This window comes from Melitaea cinxia, chromosome 21 (assembly GCF_905220565.1).
Source record: "Melitaea cinxia chromosome 21, ilMelCinx1.1, whole genome shotgun sequence".
Classification (NCBI taxonomy): domain Eukaryota; kingdom Metazoa; phylum Arthropoda; class Insecta; order Lepidoptera; family Nymphalidae; genus Melitaea; species Melitaea cinxia.
In genome coordinates this window covers 7362314-7384146 of record NC_059414.1, presented here as the reverse complement: position 1 = coordinate 7384146, position 21833 = coordinate 7362314, and the positions used below count along the sequence as shown (strand labels likewise).

At 31.4% G+C, this 21833-nt stretch overlaps 1 protein-coding gene across 1 annotated transcript in view; it reads left to right on the top strand.

Annotated features, from left to right (window-relative positions):
* The first annotated feature begins 4597 nt into the window (after positions 1-4597).
* LOC123664117 (ecdysone 20-monooxygenase) overlaps positions 4598-21833 on the top strand; it is a 46853-nt gene continuing 29617 nt past the window's right edge. Inside the window, exons 1-2 of the mRNA XM_045598723.1 lie at positions 4598-4648; positions 12790-12795. Of these exons, the coding sequence (XP_045454679.1) occupies positions 4598-4648; positions 12790-12795 (57 nt within the window). The remainder of the gene's footprint in view (positions 4649-12789; positions 12796-21833) is intronic.

The following is a 21833-nucleotide window of genomic DNA, read 5'->3' as shown; positions in this document are numbered from 1 at the left end:
TTTTTTTTATTCCCGTTAAACATCTAAACAGCCGGACTGGTTTTGATGTGGTTTTCATCGACAGATAGTGACTACACCTACACCTACAACTATGAGTTGACTAATAACAATAACTTAGACAAGTTTTATTTCAGAAAAGCAATTAAAATTTGGAATCGAAAGATCAAAAAAGCCGCCGGAAGCAGTCACTAATAAAAATAAAATAAAATTTTAAATCAAGCAATTAAAAATAAAACTTTTAAATATTATACAAGTGCAAAAAAGAACATGAATAAATAATTTATTTTGAAAACGAGACTTTATTCAATAATACTTATCTACAAATAAATTACTTATCTACAATTACAAATAAATAAAATTGAAGTGTCTGTTTGTAATGTTAAAATAACCGCTTTTTAATAGGTAAATGAATATGGATGTATAAAAGGTACATATACCAAAATGTATTTTTTTTACATTTTTTGTGTTTGTTTGTCTTTGTTTGTTCCAGCTTATCTCTGAAACGGCTGGACCGATTTTGACGGGACTTTCACTGGCAGACAGCTGATGTAATAAGGAGTAACTTAGGTAAAAGAGTAACGTAGAGTTAACTTATTACTTTTATTTTAGAAATTTATTTATTTTATAACTCTGCGAATTGAATAATAAGTTTTTTGTTGATTTCCATGCGGACGAAGTCACGGGCACAGCAGCGGGCATATATTGTACAAAGGTTTATTAACATTAGCGTGAAATTATTTTTAAGGTTGTAATATAAATAAAAACCTTTAATTTTGACTATAAATAAACTTCGTAAAGTGTGGCTGTTTTAAACAAAACAAACTGTTTATATTTCATGTCCAATATTAATTTCGGCTACACGATTATATACGTTTGTACTAACCGAGGTTTGTCTCCCCATCATGTCTTAAAGAAAACAGGAACGAGTTCCTTGATAACATTATAAAATCATAATTTATTCGTTTTAATTTTATCAAAAAAATAATAACAGATTACAGACTTACGCTATTACAATTAATTTTTAAGCCTAAAAAATACTTTCCGGGGTGTAGTTCCAATAAGCCTATACAGCTTTTTCCTTGAAATTTCGTATACTTGTGAATTTTGACTAAATTTCCCGGGTTTTGACCTTGACAATGAAATTTGCGCCAATTTTAACTATCATATTCGTGATCAGCAAGTCAAAAAAAAAGCGGTATGGGCTTATCGGAGCTTATCCACTTTCCGTTTAAGCTTTCGGAATGTAGTAGTTGTAACTGTATGTAGCATCTAAATACTTACATTTCGTGCGGCTAAACAATCTATTATTTTGTTAATATACCATCTAAAAAAGAACTTAATAATTTAACTCATATAATATACCATCTCTACAAGAGATTTCTATATTAACATGCTAGCTGGGCCCGCGACTTCGTTTGCGTGGAATTCTAAAGAAATAGTTATTAGTCAGTCTTCAGTCAGTTCAGCCTATTGCAGTCCACTGCTGGACATAGGCCTCTCCAAGTTCGCTCCTGACATGCCGGTTTTCCGCAATCTCCATCCAGCCTACACCGGCAATCTTACGTAGATCGTCGGTCTAACGGGCCGAAGGATATCCCACACTGCGTTTGCCAAGACGCGGTCTCCACTCCAGGATCCTTCTGCTCCAATGGCCATTGGCCCTGCGACACAGATGACCAGCCCACTGTCACTTCAACTTGCTAATTCTGTGGGCTATGTCGGTTACTTTAGTTCTCTCGCGGATAGTCACATTTCTAATCCTATCTTTGAGAGAAACCCCAAGGGTAGCCCGTTTCATTGCTCGCTAAGCGACTTTAATCTTGTGGACCAGACCCTTCGTCAGTGTCTACGCCTCGGCTCCGTATGTATATTAATCACTCTTAGAGTGATAAAACTAAAAAAAAACTAAATTAAAAGTAGCCTAAGTTACTCCTTATTACATCAGCTATCTGCCAGTGATTGTTCTGTCAAAATCGGTCCAGCTCTTTCAGATATTAGTCGGAATAAACAAACAGACAGACAGACAAAAATTGTAAAAAATGTTATTTTGGTATATGTACCGTGTATACATCCATATGCATTTAGTAAAAAGTGGTTATTTAAATATTACAAACAGACACTCTAATTTTATTTATTTGTATAGATGTATATAATAAAATTATTCTACTTTTGGCTAAAAATATATTTTAAAATTACAGTTTTGAATAACACGGTCGTGGGTTTGATTCCCGCTCATGACTAATGTTTGTGTAGGTCTTTCATATTTGTGGTAGTGTAGGCGTATGTAAATCCTACGCTTACAAATTCTATTATCTGTCTTAAGTCACCCTTACACAATATATTACAGAATTAACTAAGTTATTTCTTATAACATCAGCTTATCGCCAATGATAGTCGCATCAAAATCTATTTAGCTATTTTAAACATTAGCCGGAAAAAGTAAAACATACGAAAGGTAAGAAAAATGATTATATAGATATCTTGTAAATCTACTTAAAATATATTATTTAGATAATACAAGCAGACAGTTCAACGATTTTCCTCAGATAAATGTGTCTGTGTGCCTTGAAGTATAACATATAACTCATATATCAGAAAGTTAATAAAACAATTTTATAAAATAAATAGTATTTGCATGCTAATATTTGAATTAGTACAGTCTCTTAAGTTAATAATGTATTAAAATTGTTATATTTTCGTTAAAGATGATCCGCAGTATATAAAGACTATGTGTTTAAGCGGATGGAAACTTCTTAAACCATGTCATGAAAGATAGATTCATAGATAAATTATATAACGCTACGATAACGCTTCAGCCATAACCACTGCTGGGCATAGGCCTCTTTTCACATGTAGGAGAAGGATCAAAGCTTAAATCCCCCCACACTGCTCCAGCTGCTGCTGCTGCTGCTGCAGGTTGGCGAATATAGGTGTCGGTGTTTAGGCACAGGACGTCCACTATAACGATAAATATTATATTATTACGAGCTGACCTCGCAAACATTGTTTAGCCATATATGTTATTAACCCCCTTATAGCTTTCGAATTTTATTTATAATTATATTTTGAGTGATTTCACAAATTTTCAGCTTGTTTCAAATTTATGTAGCCTCGAATGCCTAAATTGACCGGACTAAAGGGATTTCAATATTTTCCTTCCCCGAGAAATGATGATTTTTTTCAAATATGTATAACATATTTATTTAACTAAATATTTTTGTTGTTGTTGTTAATATATTCTTTGAACTACTTTATGTTACATATATACCAATTTCCTATTTAGTCTTTAGATATTTTTATTTTGACTGGACTAGTATGTCACTTGTAAAGTAGGACGCGACACCTAGTTTTAATTTTTACGATTGAGAGTTATTTGTCCAACGAAAATATTTTTCGAAAACACAAAAATCGTGTTACTAACAAAATTCTACTTAATACTTTATACATATTTAATGGTTGCAAAACTAAAGTACACTAATCTGAGACAATTCTGTTCCCGTAAAAAACTCATACATGTTAGGGGGTAATAAAATCTTAAAAATAAATTAACCGTGATTCAGCCAACGTATAGATTTAAAATAATTAGAGTCTATTAAAATGAATAACTTACCTTGTGTCACAGTGTGAGTAGTGTTATCACAGCATTCATATTTCTTATTTTTATTACCGCATTTAAGCTCTATAAATATTTTTTTCTCGACACTTCAGTAGATAATGTTAGCTAAGTTTAATGACTTTTTAAATATCGGTTGCTAACTTTTTTTTATCACTAAACTTGGCTTCGCTCGTGACTTTTGCGACACATAAATATATGCTTTACTATAATACTTATATATACTTAATTGAATAAATCACTTGCAGGCAAATCAATTTTCTTTTTTTAAATCTCGGTATTTACCAGACCAAATGAAGAATACTTTTTGTATTTGATGCGCTACTTTCTATGTAAGCTGATAATTATAATGTAACTTGACAGTTATCAAAATATTACGCGGGTGAAATGGTAAAGGACGTCTAATTGATTGATGAGAAATGTATATGCTACAGTAGACATATGAATATTACAATTATCACGCAAATATTAACCCTATTTTAGAGCTTCATCTCGGTCAGAGTAAAATAGGAAGACAACAAAAGCCCTTCACTTAATCGAAAAGTGATTCATAATAGTGAACAAGCAATTGATCTAACGGACGCGTTCGCGTTTGAATGACAGCCTTGAACTAATTTTGTCAATATTTTCACGAGGCCCTTATCAACAATATTAATAGGTCGATGCGATGAAAGTCTGACAATTACTCATGTATATCCTGGTCGTCGATTGATATCCAAGATCCACAGTTATTAGTTCGTGGATATAGAGCGTGAAATCAAGCGTTCGGTAAGAAGTAGTAAGGTAGGTATATAGGAGCAAAACGTGCCGTCGACTCCTCAGTCGCAACTTGCTAGCACTCGCACCCTGAGTGTCGCTCGGCTACGCTACTAACTATCGACAAGGAATTTCTATGTAGTGTAATGTTAGTAAACAAAAAGTGGATAAATAAAAAGCGCAAAGTGGAGAACCCGACAGTCTTGTTGTGAATTTAAATGGTCAATCATGTCTCTTCCGGGAGTTTTCATAATTTCACACTACGTGGTAAGCTTTTGGGTAAGTTTAATACTAGGATCAAAGTTTTCTCAAACAAATTAAAGTAACGTTTAATATATAATTTGAGTAAAATAAAATTTATAAGTGAAATCGTCATAACAGTTAAACTTTTGATATCGCAGTTTTTAATTTACTGTAATTTTTAAAACACATATTCGTGTGTATAGCGTAACAAACGCGAATATTGTTTCGCGTAGATACATAAAATGTAACATTAAAAATTGCAATACATTAGTAGATCCATGTAGGTGCATAAAGTATGAAACATTAATGTTTTTTGTTGTTGTGGTGGAAGCTATACATTATTCACGCATTTTTCTTGTGTATCATCCGTTGATTAGACGTTACACCATTATTGCGTGTTTCGGGATCGAAGCAGCTACGGTTGCGGTTTGTTAGCGATTTTAAATTTTCTTTTTACGTTGTATTAATTAAGTTAATTGTGAATAAAACGAAAGCTTTATGTTTAATTTACTTTGCTATTTTTTTTTTCAGTTTTTGCTACAGCTTATTTTTATACGGCTTAAAGAAAGAGTGAGAGAGAGTTAGGTGTCGAAGTAACATTCGTATCTTTAATATGTACGATATATAGATGATATGATATTCAAAAATGTTTAGAATTCGTATCTTTGTGTAGTATCGACATAAATATACGGTTACAATATTAAGAAAATTTAACTACTCATCCGTAAAGCAGGTTACGGTCGATAGATTTTCTTTAAAGTTCATATCTTTCTGCGACTATTTATAGTTCTTTTAATGTTTGACCTTTTGATACTAAGTAAAAGAAAGTGTTTTATTTGTTACCTTAAATTAAAATGGTTAATATTTGCTGTCTAAATTACGTATTACTGCTAAAGGATATCCTCTTTTATGAATTAAAAAAAAAAAAAGAAATTGAGTAACGCTTATACATAAGTATTGTTTCTTTTTGTACATAAATTTATCAAACTATTTTCAACTTTATCAAACTATTATCATTTTGAAAATTGTACGCGTCATTCATAAAAAATATAATATTAATAAATTTGCAATCATTGAAATACACGCTTACATAATAATGTTTCTAGAAATATTAATTATATTACAATAACACGTGTACCAAAAAAAAAGCATTTGTAACCCAGTGTCACGTTCTTCCGGAGTCAAAGGTTCGTAGTGCAACCCAATAAATTGTCATAAATATTAACGCATTTTTTAATTAGTAAAAAAATTGGCATAGATCGGTTGGTTAGATTAAATTAACAAAGAGTTAAAGAGTACCAGTGTTATATTTTAGACTGATTGATTTTATATATGGTAGAAACTCTAGTTGATTCAAAAGTAGGTGGATTATAACATTTTTTTAAGTAACGGGTAATTGGACATGTTCTAAGGTCTAAGCAACCAGAAACAATACATGCGACTAGTTAACCGAGACGTTGAATATTCAGTACTTGTTCAATCATCACGATTTTAATATTCAAACCGTCGCTTAGTCTAGTTCGCGTAGTTTAGCCTGATTCTAGGTTAATTTTTTGCTCTAAAGAAAATAATAATTCATTACAATATCGGTCATTTAGAAATGTAAACAGCACTTACATATTTTATTTACATATTATATTATTATTTAAATTCGCTTCGCTTCAGCCTGTAATATCCCACTGCTGGGCATATGCCTCTTTCTCTATATAGGAGAAGGATCAGAGCTTAATCCACCACGCTGCTCCAATGCGGGCGGGCTGGCAGTTATATTCCCTAATATGAGTAACGGACGGTGAGGAGACCCACAAGGACTGCACAGACCATGGCAAACACCTGTATGGCCACTACAGATGTTTGTCATGTGCGGGGATCGAACCCGCAACAACCAGTGCAACAGCCGTAAACCAGTGTTGTGACCGGTTGTTGACGTCAACGGGTCTTCGTTGTTTTAATTATTTTATTTTAAATTAGCCATATATTCCTTTATTACAGAGGAAGGGCCAATAAAAGTTACTGCTTATTTATTATTACTTAGTGTTTATTTACGCTATATAAAGAGCTTCATATGCTTCTAGTCCATCAATTAAAGTTTTGCACTCTATTACAGTTTGTATTTTTAACCGACTTCAAAAAAAGGAGGAGGTTCTTAATTCGACTGTATTTTTTTAGAGTATGTGTGTTACCTCAGAAGTTTTGACTGGTGGACCGATTTTGATGATTTTTTTAATCGAAAGGTGGTGCGTGTCATTTGGTCCCATTTACATTTAATTGAGTTCTGATAAGTACTTTTTATGTTATTACTAATTATGCTTATTTACTTGACTATTTTTTCGTCGATTTACATTGTATTATACCTCAAAGCTCTCTACTGGGTGAATCGATTTCGATAATTCTTTATTTAATTGAAAGTTGATGCTTGTCATGTGGTCCCATTAAAATTTAATAAAGATCTGCCGAATAATTTTTAAGTTATATCTAATAATGCGTATTTACTTGAATATTTTTTCGTGTACAAACATTATATACTGGTCGATATAATTGTAGTCGGTTTTTTTTTCGTTGAAAACAAACATGCTACAATAATAAGTATAGACGACATGATAATTAAGTATAGATGAGATGATAATTAAGTATAGATGACATAAGCATAATTACATAATAAAATCTTAAAGCTACGTAGAAAAAAAATAATTCAGGCACTGAAGTATAAAACTTTGCATATTAACTCCTCCTCCTGTTTCCTTTTTGCGAATAAATGCTACCAATTGATGTTATATCAACTTCTTAATCTAATAATGGTTGGCTGTTATTGCTACGAAGTCAGAATAAGTGAAATGATAACAGACGATCAGTCAGATTGATAGAATATATATTCAAATTCGTTGAAGTTTTATCAGTTATATTTGTGGAGGCCTATGTCCAGCAGTGGACTGCGATAGGCTGAAGTAATGATGATGATGATGTACATGTTACAGTTAAAGTATTACCTGTTATACGCTTACGCTGCAGCCTGTAATATCCCACTGCTGAGCATAGGTCTCTTTCCCCTTTTACCTGTTATAATATAAGTGTAATATAAATATAGGTAAATGAAATATTTTATTGGAACCATTTAATGCTGATGACATATCATACGAAAAATATTTTTGTGAGGATAGAATGCTTGTCCTAAAACACCGAAATCATTAAAAATCTTGTAATTAAGTATTTAAATAAAGTAATACTTCGATGTATGGCACTATAAAATTATCTTATATAATATTCATAGCTCTAGTTGTTAATTTTTAGATTACTAACTTTTAATCATAATGTCTGGGACATATTATATACATAAAGTCCTTTTTAAGTATGACTTTAATAGTTAATCAACCTTCTCTCTATTCCATTTTACGAGTATAATCGTAGTAAATTGGCACACTGGAAATATTAAGCCTTATATATACTTCATTACATATTTATTAAATTACAAAAGGAATTATTATTGCAATACCGGAAAATATGTCAGCCAATGTATAGTCTCAAATTACTTCTACGCATGTTAGGTATTTTTGCACTTCACGCAATATTTTGTATATATGGTCTCATATAAAAATAGAAATGTAACATAGGCTAATATGAAAGATAAAACTGTAATATACGTATACAAGTTTTAGCAAAAATATTAAATGTTTATACACATACAAATAATAATTAATATTGAACGTACATATCATTATATAGTGGCTGCAATACTAGTAGTTATTTAGGGGATTCTAGTAGGTATTTTGAGTAAAACTGAAATGTGTTTTATGAAATGATAAAATATCGAAAGCATTGTAAACTTTTTCAAAATATTGAAAATATGTCGACATAAAAATCTATCGAAAGAACGTTAATTTGCACCCACGTAACGTTTGATATAGATAATATCCATATGTGTAATATATATATATATATATATATATATATATATATATATATATATATATATATATATATATATATATATATATATATATATATACTAGCGACCCATCTCAGCTTCGCACGGGTGCAATGCTGATACTAAATATACTACAGAATGCCTTTATTTATAGTATGAAGCAAGCTTGTAGCATGGTTATTAACATAATAACAACATTCAAATATGAGTCGTTAGATTACATGTTGTTACAGAATACGTTGAAGAAATAAAGGTTCACTGCTCGTTCCCCGTAGGTGATAGCGTGATAATTTGTAGTCTATATGTTGACCCCACTTCTTAATAATATTCGTGCCCAATTTGAACTAAATCCATGCAGTACTTTTTGAGTTTATCCCGGACATACATACAGACAAACAGACAAACAGACAAAAATTCTAAAAACGATATTTTTTTTGGGCTTCGGTATCGATTGTAGATCACACACCAAGTATTCTTTTAAAAAAATATTCAATGTACAGTTTTGACTTTCCTACCATTTTATTATTATATAATAAATGAATGTTCGTCTGTATGTCCTTTATAGAATCTTAAACTATGCATTTAATCATGTCATCATCTTCAGCAAAGTTTTGTGCATGAGCCCACAAAGGTTTCTGAGTTGGTACGACCAAAAGAAAATATAATTGTGTTTGCTTGCAAACGAAAAAAAAAACGACTTCAATTATATCGACAAGTAATACAAAGTGAGTAAACGAAAAAAATTAACAAACGCACTAGTCGTCACTAAGGTTTCGAGGGTTTCCTTCGATTTCTCTAGGATTCCTTCGTCAGATCCTGGTTTCCTTATTATGGTACCACAATTGGAATATAAAAAAGAATTATCAATATCGGTTCATAAACGACGAAGTTGTCTCCGAACATACATAAATACTATATATACATATATATATATATATATATACGGTCGAATTGAGTAACCTCCCCTCTTTTTGAAGTCGGTTAAAAAAGCGGAGCAACGCGCGCTGGGTACAGCTAGTAATGTATATAAATTTTTAATGGTACCATCTGACAAAATTTCCACCGAGATACAGCAAGCTGACATTAATTTTCATTCATACTAGCTTTTATAAACTATCATTAGTAAATTTTTAGTTGGGAGGAAATCATTGAAAACATAATTTTCTTACCACGCTTTTATTAGCTTGGGTTGTATGTATGTAATGGAATCTTTGAGCATAATTTTCATCAACTTCCAGAAATTTGATTAATTTGAAACTTTGCACACGTATCTAGGACCGATGACAATGCAACAATTCAATAACAGTTTTCCAATATCCTTATCAGGGCCGCCAGGATTAATAAATGGATAATATGACGCCGCGTTGGCGCAACTGTCACAGCAATGAATTATATCTGTTGTGCTGGCGGTTGCGGGTTCGATCCCCGCACATGACAAACATTTGTTTGCCGGGGTCTGGGTGTTATGCATACCTTGTGGGTCACTCCACCGTGCCTCGAAGAGCAAGTTAAGCCGTCGATCCCGGTTGTTATCATGTACACCTTATAGCGATCGTTACTCATAGTATATATCCGTCAATCCGCATTGGAGCAGCGTGGTGGATTAAGCTCTGATTCTTCTCCTACACGGGGAAAGAGGCCTATGTCCAATAGTAGGATATTACAGGCTGAAGCAGGATTAATAAATTCTTTCGTGGATCCTCTGTAAGGTAGTATAATAATAATAATAAATAACTTTATTGCACACAGTAACATATAACAATTACATAAGAATAAAGCTTAAAGGAAAAAAAAATAATTACGTCGCATGCAACGGGCGGTCTTATCACTAGATATGATCTCTTCCAGACTACCCATCAGAAAGTAGCTTGTTAAATTTAAGGGCTTATGCAGCTTAAAAATATAATATAATCTATAATTATATAATATATACAATCCATATAAACACATGCGCAATACTCACAGTATTAAAAAGTATAAATAGATAAATAATAATAATAATTAAATATATAATATAATAAATAAATAAATAATTATATTATATATAAATAATAAAGAAGAAATAAGTAAAAAAATAATAATATATGCTTAATTGGGTACAAATATACGTCGTTTTGGGAAAATAATGGTGAATATATGCGTGTAAGAAATTAGATCATAGTTTTGTAAAAGTTCTTAACTTGATTTTTGAAGACAGATATAGTAGGGGATTGACAGATTTTGGAAGGAAGGGCATTCCACAGTCTTACCGCCTTTACCGAGAAAGAACTGGAGTATGAGCTAGGTAGGTAAACTTAACTTATTATCATTTAGAGAACGAAGATTTAGGTGAAAAGTAGGGTTACCCAGGAAAGAAAAGAGCTCATATATACTTAATTACTTTGAAAACTCTGATAGCGCGATGTAGCATACGTCAGTTTTTTCTCTAATTACGTAGTTTCGTAGTCGTTCGTATTTCGCGTGATAGATGTTGCCACAAAGGTATAGCGGGGAAGAAGTACGAAAAAGAGTGGAATAAAGGAGAGTTATGACATGGAGGTTACGACGGTGGTTTATTGGGAGCCATCCGAGTTGTGAGCGGTACTGCGAGACATGATCGAATTCTGTTCCTCTGTAAGGAAATAAGAGAGATAAAACTAGCGCGCGATTTGCGAATGCCTGAAGTTTCGGACTTACTCTTACTAGCTGTTTCACGCCCGCTTCGCGTGGCGTAAGTTCTTGGCTTCGCTCCGCGCGGAATAGTTATTCTTTTCTTTTTTATATTAATAATGGAAAATTATCATATGTCCGCAAATAATCAAATGAAAAATAGAACTAAAAAATAAAAAATAAATTATAGTTTGAAAAAAACTAAAAAACCACGCTTTTATTACAGTTTATATTATTACAGTAGTAGAAGATCGAACAATCAATCATAATTAATTACTTCAAAATAAAATTATAAAAAATTATGTGGTGTCATGGGACACCAGGTAGGAACGAAGTTCCTTCGGATTATATAGATGCAACACAATATAATTATATTTTCTAGTTCTTGATTTTCTTTTAATTTTGTTGATTGGTTTTTAATTAAGTACACAAAAGTATTTAGGAAATTTAGTATTTTAGAAAATAGCAAATAACGTAAAATAAAATAAATCAAACAAAATTAGAATAATAATAATAATTCAAACTATTAAGTGAAATAAAAAAACATGTGTCTTTATTTATTTTGTCGACAGTATAAAATTACATAAATAATTTTAAAAAAAGTTTACTAGTAATATTTTAGTTTTACAAACGTCATATTATATAGTCGTGTGACTAATATTAAGTCACTTACGTTATATTTTTTTCTTACGGTTTTAGTGTCACATTTTTTTCAGTTAGATCGCCCAGCCAAATGTCAAGCCTGCCGTAAGGAACTTTGTTCCAATAAAATTTAAGTTATTTACGCTGAGTTGCACGAAACAAAATTAAAATTTAAGTAGAGATTAAACTAATTTAATAACAAGAATTTCATACAATTCTTGCGATTAAATTAGTTTAATCACTACTTAAATTTTAATTTCTTTTCGTGCAACTCGGCGTAAGAGAATAATTCAAGTCAGAGTGAAAAGCGTGGGGTGCTTGATATATTAAAATATGTAACAATTATTCTACTTGCAACTATCTATGCGCGGAGAGTTATAAAAACATTTTATAACTCTTTACACGTTTTCTTCATAAATAAAAAAATAAAATAAAAAAATAATATGTAAAAAAGTTATGAAAATATAGTAAAATGCACCCCACGCTTTGAGACGACCTTACTATGAGTAATGATCGCTATCAGGTGTACATGATAACAACCGGGACCGACGGCTTAACGTCCTCTTCGAGGCACGGTGGGAAAACTCACAGGGACTGCACAAACACCCAGACCACGACAAACATCTGTATGGCCAATACAAATGTTTGTCATGTGCGGAAATCGAACCCGCAACCGTCAGCGCAACAGCCATAAACCAGTGCAGTGACCGTTGCGCCAACGCGTCTTCAATTTTTTTTTCATCTATATCATTACTGAATTAAGATTTAGAAAATTGAATCGCTATGAATCGCGTTTTTCAAGTGAATTAGCTAAAAACTTCGCAACACGCAGGCATTTTTAAAATATGAAACCGTGAGGAAGTTAATAAAAATACTGTGATATAAAAATGTTATGTTACTTTCAATAAAGTTACGCTTTCTTTTTGATTATTGATTAAATTTAAGTTAAGTATCTATCGTGAAGCAGAGGGTGTGATTTTATTGTAGTATATTTGTATGTGTCACAAATGAATCATTCAATTTAAAATGATTGTTTTTGACAGTATTTACAAATCTATTCGCTTGCCACAGATATGAAATAAATTCCATTGATTGGTTATTTAATTTTTCATGCAGTTTAATTATGCTTAAGTATTAGACTGGTTTAAGTGTTAGTGCTGATAAAATAATTTCTAATTAACCAAATATACGGTTTATGGTACGCATTAATTAAACAGAGGATTTATTATATTTCGCAAAACTGCTGTGAATTGTCTCATCATTACAGCCTATACAGTCCACTGCTGGACATAGGCCTCCATAAGTTTACGCCAAAAATAACGTGAACTCATGTGTTTTGCCCATAGTCACCACGCTGGGCAGGCGGGTTGGTGACCGCAGTACTGGCTTTGTCGCACCGAAGACGCTGCTGCCCGTCTTCGGCCTGTGTATTTCAAAGCCAGCAGTTCGATGGTTATCCCGCCACCGGTCGGCTTTTTAAGTTCCAAGGTGGTAGCGGAACTGTGTGAATTGTCTAAAGTGATGCAAAAAAATTATGGTGGCTACGAAAATAAAAATAATGCTATTGTTTAGTATACCACTTATGCATTAAAAGAGGGGATTTCAATTGGAGACTAACTAAATTCTTTTCAACGCTTTTGCTATCGCGTGTAGCCAGACACCGACGGTAAAAAAAATAATGTATGTGTTACGTTTTTGCGGGCACAATTATAAATTAAATACAACTTACCATGTTAATTTGCGTGAGTGTAAGCATAAGAACGAAGTAAAGTGATCTCTCAATAAACACTCACTTTGACCACCCACTTGGCTATTAAATTTTGACCAGGTGTTGTACTCTACAGCAGGGTCTAACCTTCTCGGAAACAAGAAATTTAATCATATAAAAATAATGCTTTAAGTAATTAATGTATAAATTAGAAAAAAAAGCTATTGTAAGAATCCTTTGTACATATAATTTCTTTAATAATGGCAATATTTTTCAGTATTAACAAACTACGATATTTTAGTAAAATTTTGAGTTCGGTTCTTTTTTACATTTTTAACTGACTTCTAAAAAGGAGGAGGTTCTCAATTCGATTGTATTTTTATTATTTTTTTTAATGTATGTTATCTCAGAACTTTTGACTTGGTTTGTGGGACCAATTATGATGATTTTTTTTTAATCAAAAGGTGTTGCGTCTCATGTGGTTCCATTTCATTTTAATTGAGATCTAACCACCAAGTTTCGACTTATATTTGATAAGTATTTATAAGATAAAACTCGAATTTAACTTGACTACTTTTTCGTCGACCTACCTTGTATTAGGTATACCGCATAGCTTTTCACTGGATATACCGATTTTGATTATTTTTGTTTTAATCGAAAGATGGTGCTTATATAGTGTATTTACTTGAATTTTTTTTCGTTTGCGAGCAAACACAATTATTACTCAAATTATATAATATATTCATTATTTAGTCTAGCTCTTAAGTTACATGAATGTACATACATACGACTGTAGTACTGATAAGATCAGCTTGAACTTCCTGACTCCTGTACACAAAGTCAAAGTAAAATGACTCACCTTGACGCGCATACGAATTGTACTCGTTTTTTAGCTTTATTTCGTAACCTTTTTGGTAGACTGAAATATACGTACATTAATAGAAGTAAATTATTATTGAATTCGTTAGCAAAGGGTTGGTATGAGGGGTCGCTCCCTCGCGACGGAGTGGAGGCGTGATATAGGTTAGGTTAGATGAAAATCCATGGGAGCCATGATTTGAATTAAGTTGTAAAATTTTAAAAGGAAATGATGAAGGGAGTTTGCTTTTATTATTTTGTTATCACGAGATGTTAATTTTTTTTCTCAATTTTTAGTTTTAGACATTTGAGTTTCATGATAATTATGTGGAATTGTTTAAAAATGTTAGAATATTTGTTGACTTTATTATCTCGTACTTTATGTAGAATATATAGAACTGTAAAGATTTGTTTCATATTTTAATTTTTTTTTGTATTGTAATTCAGGGAACTATAGGTTTAAAGTTATTATCATTTATGTGTTTTTTTAATTGTATACAACTGTTTGTTTCTAAATAAAAGAGAAAAAAGATGTAACAGAATATACAGAATATTAAATTTCCTTATGTAAAGGGGTTTTCAAATACCCTTGAACAGTGAACAAACAAACTTGGAACTTAAATAACCGTACCTACACTTCAGACATTAACAGTTACTTATTTACGGTTAGTTGGTAGAATAGAATATGCAGTTGCATATCCTGTTAAAGTCCTGAACTAACGGAATAGTGGTGAAACAGGAATTAAATGGGGTCGACAAGGTAGGAAGCGCATCTGCGATCTGCTTGTGCAGTCTCAACTAGGCAGTTGTTAAGTTATATAATATTCTATACACTTATAATGGTGTAAAGATAATCAGAGTATCAACGGTGCTGAAATCTATACTAATATTATAAAGCTGAATAGTTTTTTGTTTGCTTGTTTGTTTCAACGCGCTAATCTCAGGAACTATTGGTCCAATTCGAAACATTCTTTCAGAGTTAGATAGCCCATTTATCGAGGAAGGCTATAGGCCCTTTTTTTTTTCAAATTAATGCGTGTGAAACCGCGTGGCATAGCTAGTCATAAGTAAATGTTAGCAATAGCAGAGTCTTTTTTATAGAATACTAGCTGATGCCCGCGACGTCATCTGCGTGAACGCTATATAGTACCAAAAATACCTACGATTATACCTTTGAAAATAGCATTCATTTACCCGTTTCTTCTTTACATTTCATATCTACAGAAAAATCTCATAGATTGCGCTGGTTTAAAATTGTCTTGTCTACTTATATTCATTTAATTATGTTTATCGGCTTAGTTACTTATATTGCCTGATTTTTATAGCGTGAAGCTAGCTTATATAGCATGGTTATTAACATAATAACAGCAACATTCAAATATGCGCCGTTAGATTACAACACGTTGTTACAGAATGCGTTGAAGAAATAAAAGTTCACTGCTCGTTCCCCGTAGGTGATAATATGTAGCCTATATGTTGACCCGACTTCTTAATAATATTTGTGCCAAATTTGAAGTAAATCCATGCTGTACTTTTTGGGTTTATCCCAGACATACATACAGACAAACAGACAAAAATTCTAAAAACTATATTTTTGACTTCGGTGTCGATCGTAGATCACACTCCAAGTATTCTTTTAAAAAAATATTCAACGTACAGTTTTGGCTGTATAGATTTAAATAATGTTAATTTATAAAATTTTGTTTGAAATTGTCGTTCAATCACCAAAACTTACTCTAAAATTGAAATAAATTATTATAGTCTTACTAGCTGACCCCGCAAGATAACTTAGGGCTACGAAAAACAGATGATAGCCGATTCTCAGACCTACCCGATATTCCGGAATATTTAAGACAGATGAGCACGGAGCTTACGTCATGTAATTGCCATTATGAAAACGGTTATTTTAGTTATCGGTCAGATATTTTTGGAACATTAACAAGTCTGCTGTTGGTTTTCTAAACAAAGAATTAAAAAAGAGTCCAATCATTCACAATTATCTAACTCACCTGTGCTTTGTTTGCATCCATCGTTTAGCGATGGTTCAGTAACTGGTTAACCAGCTAAAACTACCCTATTAGTATGATAATGGATTGCCAAACCGGTCGTAAACCTTCATGATACGAAATTTCGTGGCGGCTACGCACCTACGTCTCGCCTTGAACCTCCATCAAGGACATGCAAGGTTTATTATTCACTATTCAATATCGGAGCGCGCGCTCGACCTCGTACTTGGGTAAAATTTTTACGTCAAAACACACTCATTATCATTTCTCTCGTTACGAATGAATAAATGAACGTCGCTTCTCTTTAATTGGATCGGTGTTGCAGATTCGAAATAATTTTTATGAATAACGTTAGTTTAGGTACGCAAAAATTACGCAAGCTCGATCATAATTAGGTGTCGAAATACTATTTATGATAATGAATATATATAAATATATAAATTAGAGCATCGTTTTGTTTGAATGCCGCGTCCCCGTCTTGTCTGAAGGTTATACGAAGGGAAGCAGACGTATGCGTAGTGTTATAGTGACACATATCCGATGTGGCGAGACGATCGGACTGGGCGGCCTTCGGGATACAAAACGAATAGCGCGGGCTCCGCCGCCAGTCTGCAGGGAAGCTGGGTTGCACATAGCTGTGGATAAGTTTAGATTGCCGCGAAAAATAAAATAATTATCGGATACGCGCCGCAGGAATTAAATAGCAGCTCGAAATGTCCATCAAAATTATTTCGGATGTCGTTGCTCTACCAAACAGTATTTATGTCGTCCGTCATAATTGGCTTGTCTGGGAATTAAGTCGTTTATTTTGATGTACTTTAATGTTGAACGATTTTTTGTCGAATGTTATTTAAGACAGGACATACTTATTAAAATCCTTCGGGGAGTATATTCTTAGTTTCTACTAACTAACTATATGATATTTGAATATAACTTTATACGTACCCAGCCTTTTTCAGTTTTCTACTAGAAAATTAATACACTATAATACAGTGTAATGGACATGTCTGGTATACAACACGATAATACACGTACACGCTACCCGCAACAAGGAAATGGTCTATTAATAATCTCAAAATCATGAGTACTTGAAATTTAACCGGTAAATGCATCACTGCATTATAGAGGCAATTAATTAAAGAGATGAATTGCATGAACTGGCCTCGATAAATATGGAAGACTTGTTCGTTCTAGTAACTCTACCTTTATCGATATAAAAAGCTACAAATAAACTTTGTTCTCAGTTTTCTTTTTCTTCTCTTTCTTACTTCTTTCAACATGGCCAGTAGGGAATTAATTTTGCAAGGTCGGTTTTCTGCTAGAACGAATTTTGGTATTAAGCCCACCTTTCTATAATTCTATAATGTAATACTATTAATATTATTCGATAACAAATTATTATTCTTTGACAAATAAATAAATTAATATATTCTCGTATAAATTTAAAAATAGGAAAAGAATGTAAGATAAACAAATACAGTTCTGTTTATTAATCCGAGTTAAAATAAAATGTGATTTTTCGAAATTCAATTCTTAAGAGGATCAACAGTGTAGCAACTACTGTATGGGGAACAGTTGTCAAGTTAAAAGAAAATTTCGCAAAAATGTGAATACGAAAACATTTAAATATACAAAATTAATTATTACGATGTAAATCTTTTATTTATTTATATATAGATCTTATATTTATATATAGATCTATATTTATATATAGATCTATATATAAATAAATAAAATAAATAAAAGAAAATATAATTTATATCTTATATTTATAGATAGAAGCTATTAAGATTCTAAAATCTTCTAATGATAAATTGTGTCAATAGACACAGATCATCTTAACTGAACTCGTATCATACTTTAACTAATCTTTTAGATTCGTAAGCTGAGTTCTGAGAGTGGTTACTATTACGTTGACAATAACAACAAATTAGAATTAATGTGCACTCTCTATTACCAATTAATATTTAATGATTGAAGCATGAGGAATGACATGTCTTGAAAGAAGTTGAAATTATAAGCATTATAAAATAGTTACTTGACATTTTTGTAACTGTAAACGTTTTTAGTTTTATTTTTATCTACATTATGTATGTAGATTATTCATTCGCAAACTATTAACTATGTTTATTTATTTAAAATTTATGACTGCGACAAACTTTCAAATCGCTAGCAATTTTTATTTTATATATATTATTTTATATAAAATAAAAATTTACCGTGTAGATATTGTACAGAAAAACCTGAAAAATTTGCGTTTCTCGAAAAATATAAAATTGTAAAGATATATTGGTTTATGATACAATTTTTTACCATAAATGGCTTCATTTAAATTAAAAACCTTTGTTGTAAGTTAATTATAATTATAAAAAGTACAGACAGATATTACTTATTACTGCGAGTAGGCAATGCAAGCTGAAATGAATAATAATTTTGAAATCGCGAGTGCGTGTCAAATTTCTAACATATTAAAAGTCATTCAAAGTATGGATAACAAAAGGGCTCGTTCACACGAGTTTTGTTTTAAAAGAACGCAGTACTTTAGGCAAGTCTGTCTGGAATTCCGTACCAATTCGTAGGTAGGTAGGACCAGTTTTGGCTCGAGTTTTATTATAATACGTTATCTACACAGAATACAAACAACCAGAGCCCAATTTTACGAGGTTTTTGACCTAGGCATCTTCTTTGTTTCAACTCATGCAACTTAGATAAAAATATAAAAGATAATTGTAAGAAACAGCTATTCGTTGTGGCGATAACCCCATCTTACGTAAGTTTTAGGAAGTGTTGCTGTTACAGAAACGTTTGAAACACGAATATACTATATACCTATGTACGTTCGACAAATATTCTATGCCTTTATTTGGTTTGTTTTTTAACGGCGCAGTCCAGTTAGTACTATAAATAGGTAAAAGCGATTATTATTTTAAGAGCTGTCAAACTGTCCACACCCTTTCGTATTTGCAACGCAACTAGTTAACACAGCCAGTATTTGCAAATATTGGGTGCGGTGATGTTTGCCACCGATTATAATGAACGTAAATATTTTCATTTTGATTCCAGAAAATATTTTTAAATAAAATGTATTTTAAAATTGATATTTTTTATTGGCTACATTTAAACAAACAAATTGTGCCGCGTTTTAATTGATTTTATGTTAAGATTTACGAGCATATTTTATTTATGGTCAAACATTAATATAAATTGTGAGTAAAGCTCTAGTCAAATTTTAGCTAGAATGAGACTCGATCGCTACATTCGTATCTTTTTAGATATATGTGTTTTATTTACGATTTGTATTTAAAACAAATACCAATTTATCTTTAATCTTAATGGCTTTATTTAAATGTTTGTGACTCTAATTAGTGATATTTTTAGTGTACATTTTTTGGCACTTTAACAATGGGTTAAAAAAAGTTTATTTTTTTAGGAATTAAAATTAGCAGATCATTACAATGATTATTAATAAAATGGTTATCTTCTATTACCATTTTATTCATCAAATATAAATCTATATACGAGCTTATGAGATAATATTATGAAAAAAAAGACAAAAAAGGGGCTCGTACAATGCTTCAATTAAAAAAAAAAAATATATGTTATACCTCTGATCCAGCAATCGTTGTTTTGCCATATATATTATTAATCCCCTTGTAATTTAGGGGTATGAAAAGTAGATGTTAGCCTATTCTTAGACCTACCCGATATGCACACAAAATTTCATAAAAATCGGTCCAGCAGTTTCGGAGGAGTATTGTGACACGAGAATTTTATATATAAGAAGACTAGCTGACCTAGTGAACATCGTTCAGCCTTATTTTTTTTTCGTGACCATAATAATTATATATATCGAAATAAAATATAGCCGATATTTTAAATTGGACACAGTCACATATCTGTGCGTTTATAAATCGGACATGATTCAAATTTTTTAGGTATATACAGAAGATTTCTGAAGTATTCTTTTTTCAGATTTTTTTATAAAAAAATATATTTATTAAATTGCGTCTTATTCATACTGGTTTAATAAAAAATATGATTATTATCAATAGGTATAATAAATATTTAACTATAGAATTTTACAAAAAATAATAAAATTGCATTTCAAATTTTTATTCGTACTAATTGATATAAGTAAATGTAGCTGATATTTCACCTGACAATAAATCACCGATCGCAAAAAACAGGAACATGTTTTAAAGTAAAATATTAATGTATATAATGTAAAACACAATGATTAATTACTTTATTATACAGTCAGGATTGCACATGTTTTAGTAGAATGATGTTCATATGCACATGCATCTTTCGAGGGAGCGTTCGCTTGTTATGTTCAATGAAATGTAATTGTTATCATTGACACCATGTGAGCAATCAAACTCATTAATAATGTCGCGCTCATAAAATAGGCACTTTAAGCAATAGATAAATAAGGAAGTTTATTTGAATTTCAAGATGAATACTTTTTACTCTTTTCAATTTTTTTTTTGTGTAAGCTATCTAATTTTTGAATGAATTTTTCCTATTATCTAAACAGTGACATGTAACTGTGAAATTTTATAATAATGAATAATGCTTAATTATGATATAATTTAGAATATTAAGGCGTTATATAATCTTATTATTTTTTTGGAGAGATTTTAATTATAGTTTTCATTTTCCTTCAACAACAGTGAATTGTGGCTTACTTTTGTGCAAATCAAGGTAAAAAAGAGCTGTATGTAAGAAAATTTAAAACGCGTCTCAGGCTTTTGCTGTAGAATATTAGCATGTAAAATATTTTGATCAAACTATTTTTTTTTATATAACTGCTCATCTGTATTATGAGTCATAGGCTATTTTCTTTTAAGTAATTTTAGGTTATGAGCTTCAATGACATAGCAAAACACTTATAATTTTTAAAATAATTTTGTTATTTCTATAACAGGAAAAAGTTTCTTAAACGTTTTTATATTAAATATTTGGAACATATACGAAATGTTGTTAATATTCGTGAAGCAGATAAAACTTGTACAACCACGCGTAAACTTTAAATATGATAAACGATTTTTTTATATATATGTGGCGTACGTGCTCACACCGTCAGAATTTGGCAATATATACATACATATACTGCGTTCATTTCCTGCTTCGGGACATTCAAGGTAGGGTTTATGTTGACCTTGAAAGGGCACCATTCTCGTGTGCGACTGCTATCTGACCTTCGCAACCCTATCAGTTGGGGAGAGGGAACATGGCTAAGGGACGTTGGTAGTTAAAGCAATTCATAAATTATATTAAAAATGATTTTCATAATTCTATATGATTTTAATTACGCCAGTATTTTATATTACAAAAAATATATATTAATGCTATCAAGATGAAAAGTTTGTTTGTTTTTACTTTAACTTCAATAGCAAATTCACTATTAAATATGACATTAATTAAAGAAGGCAT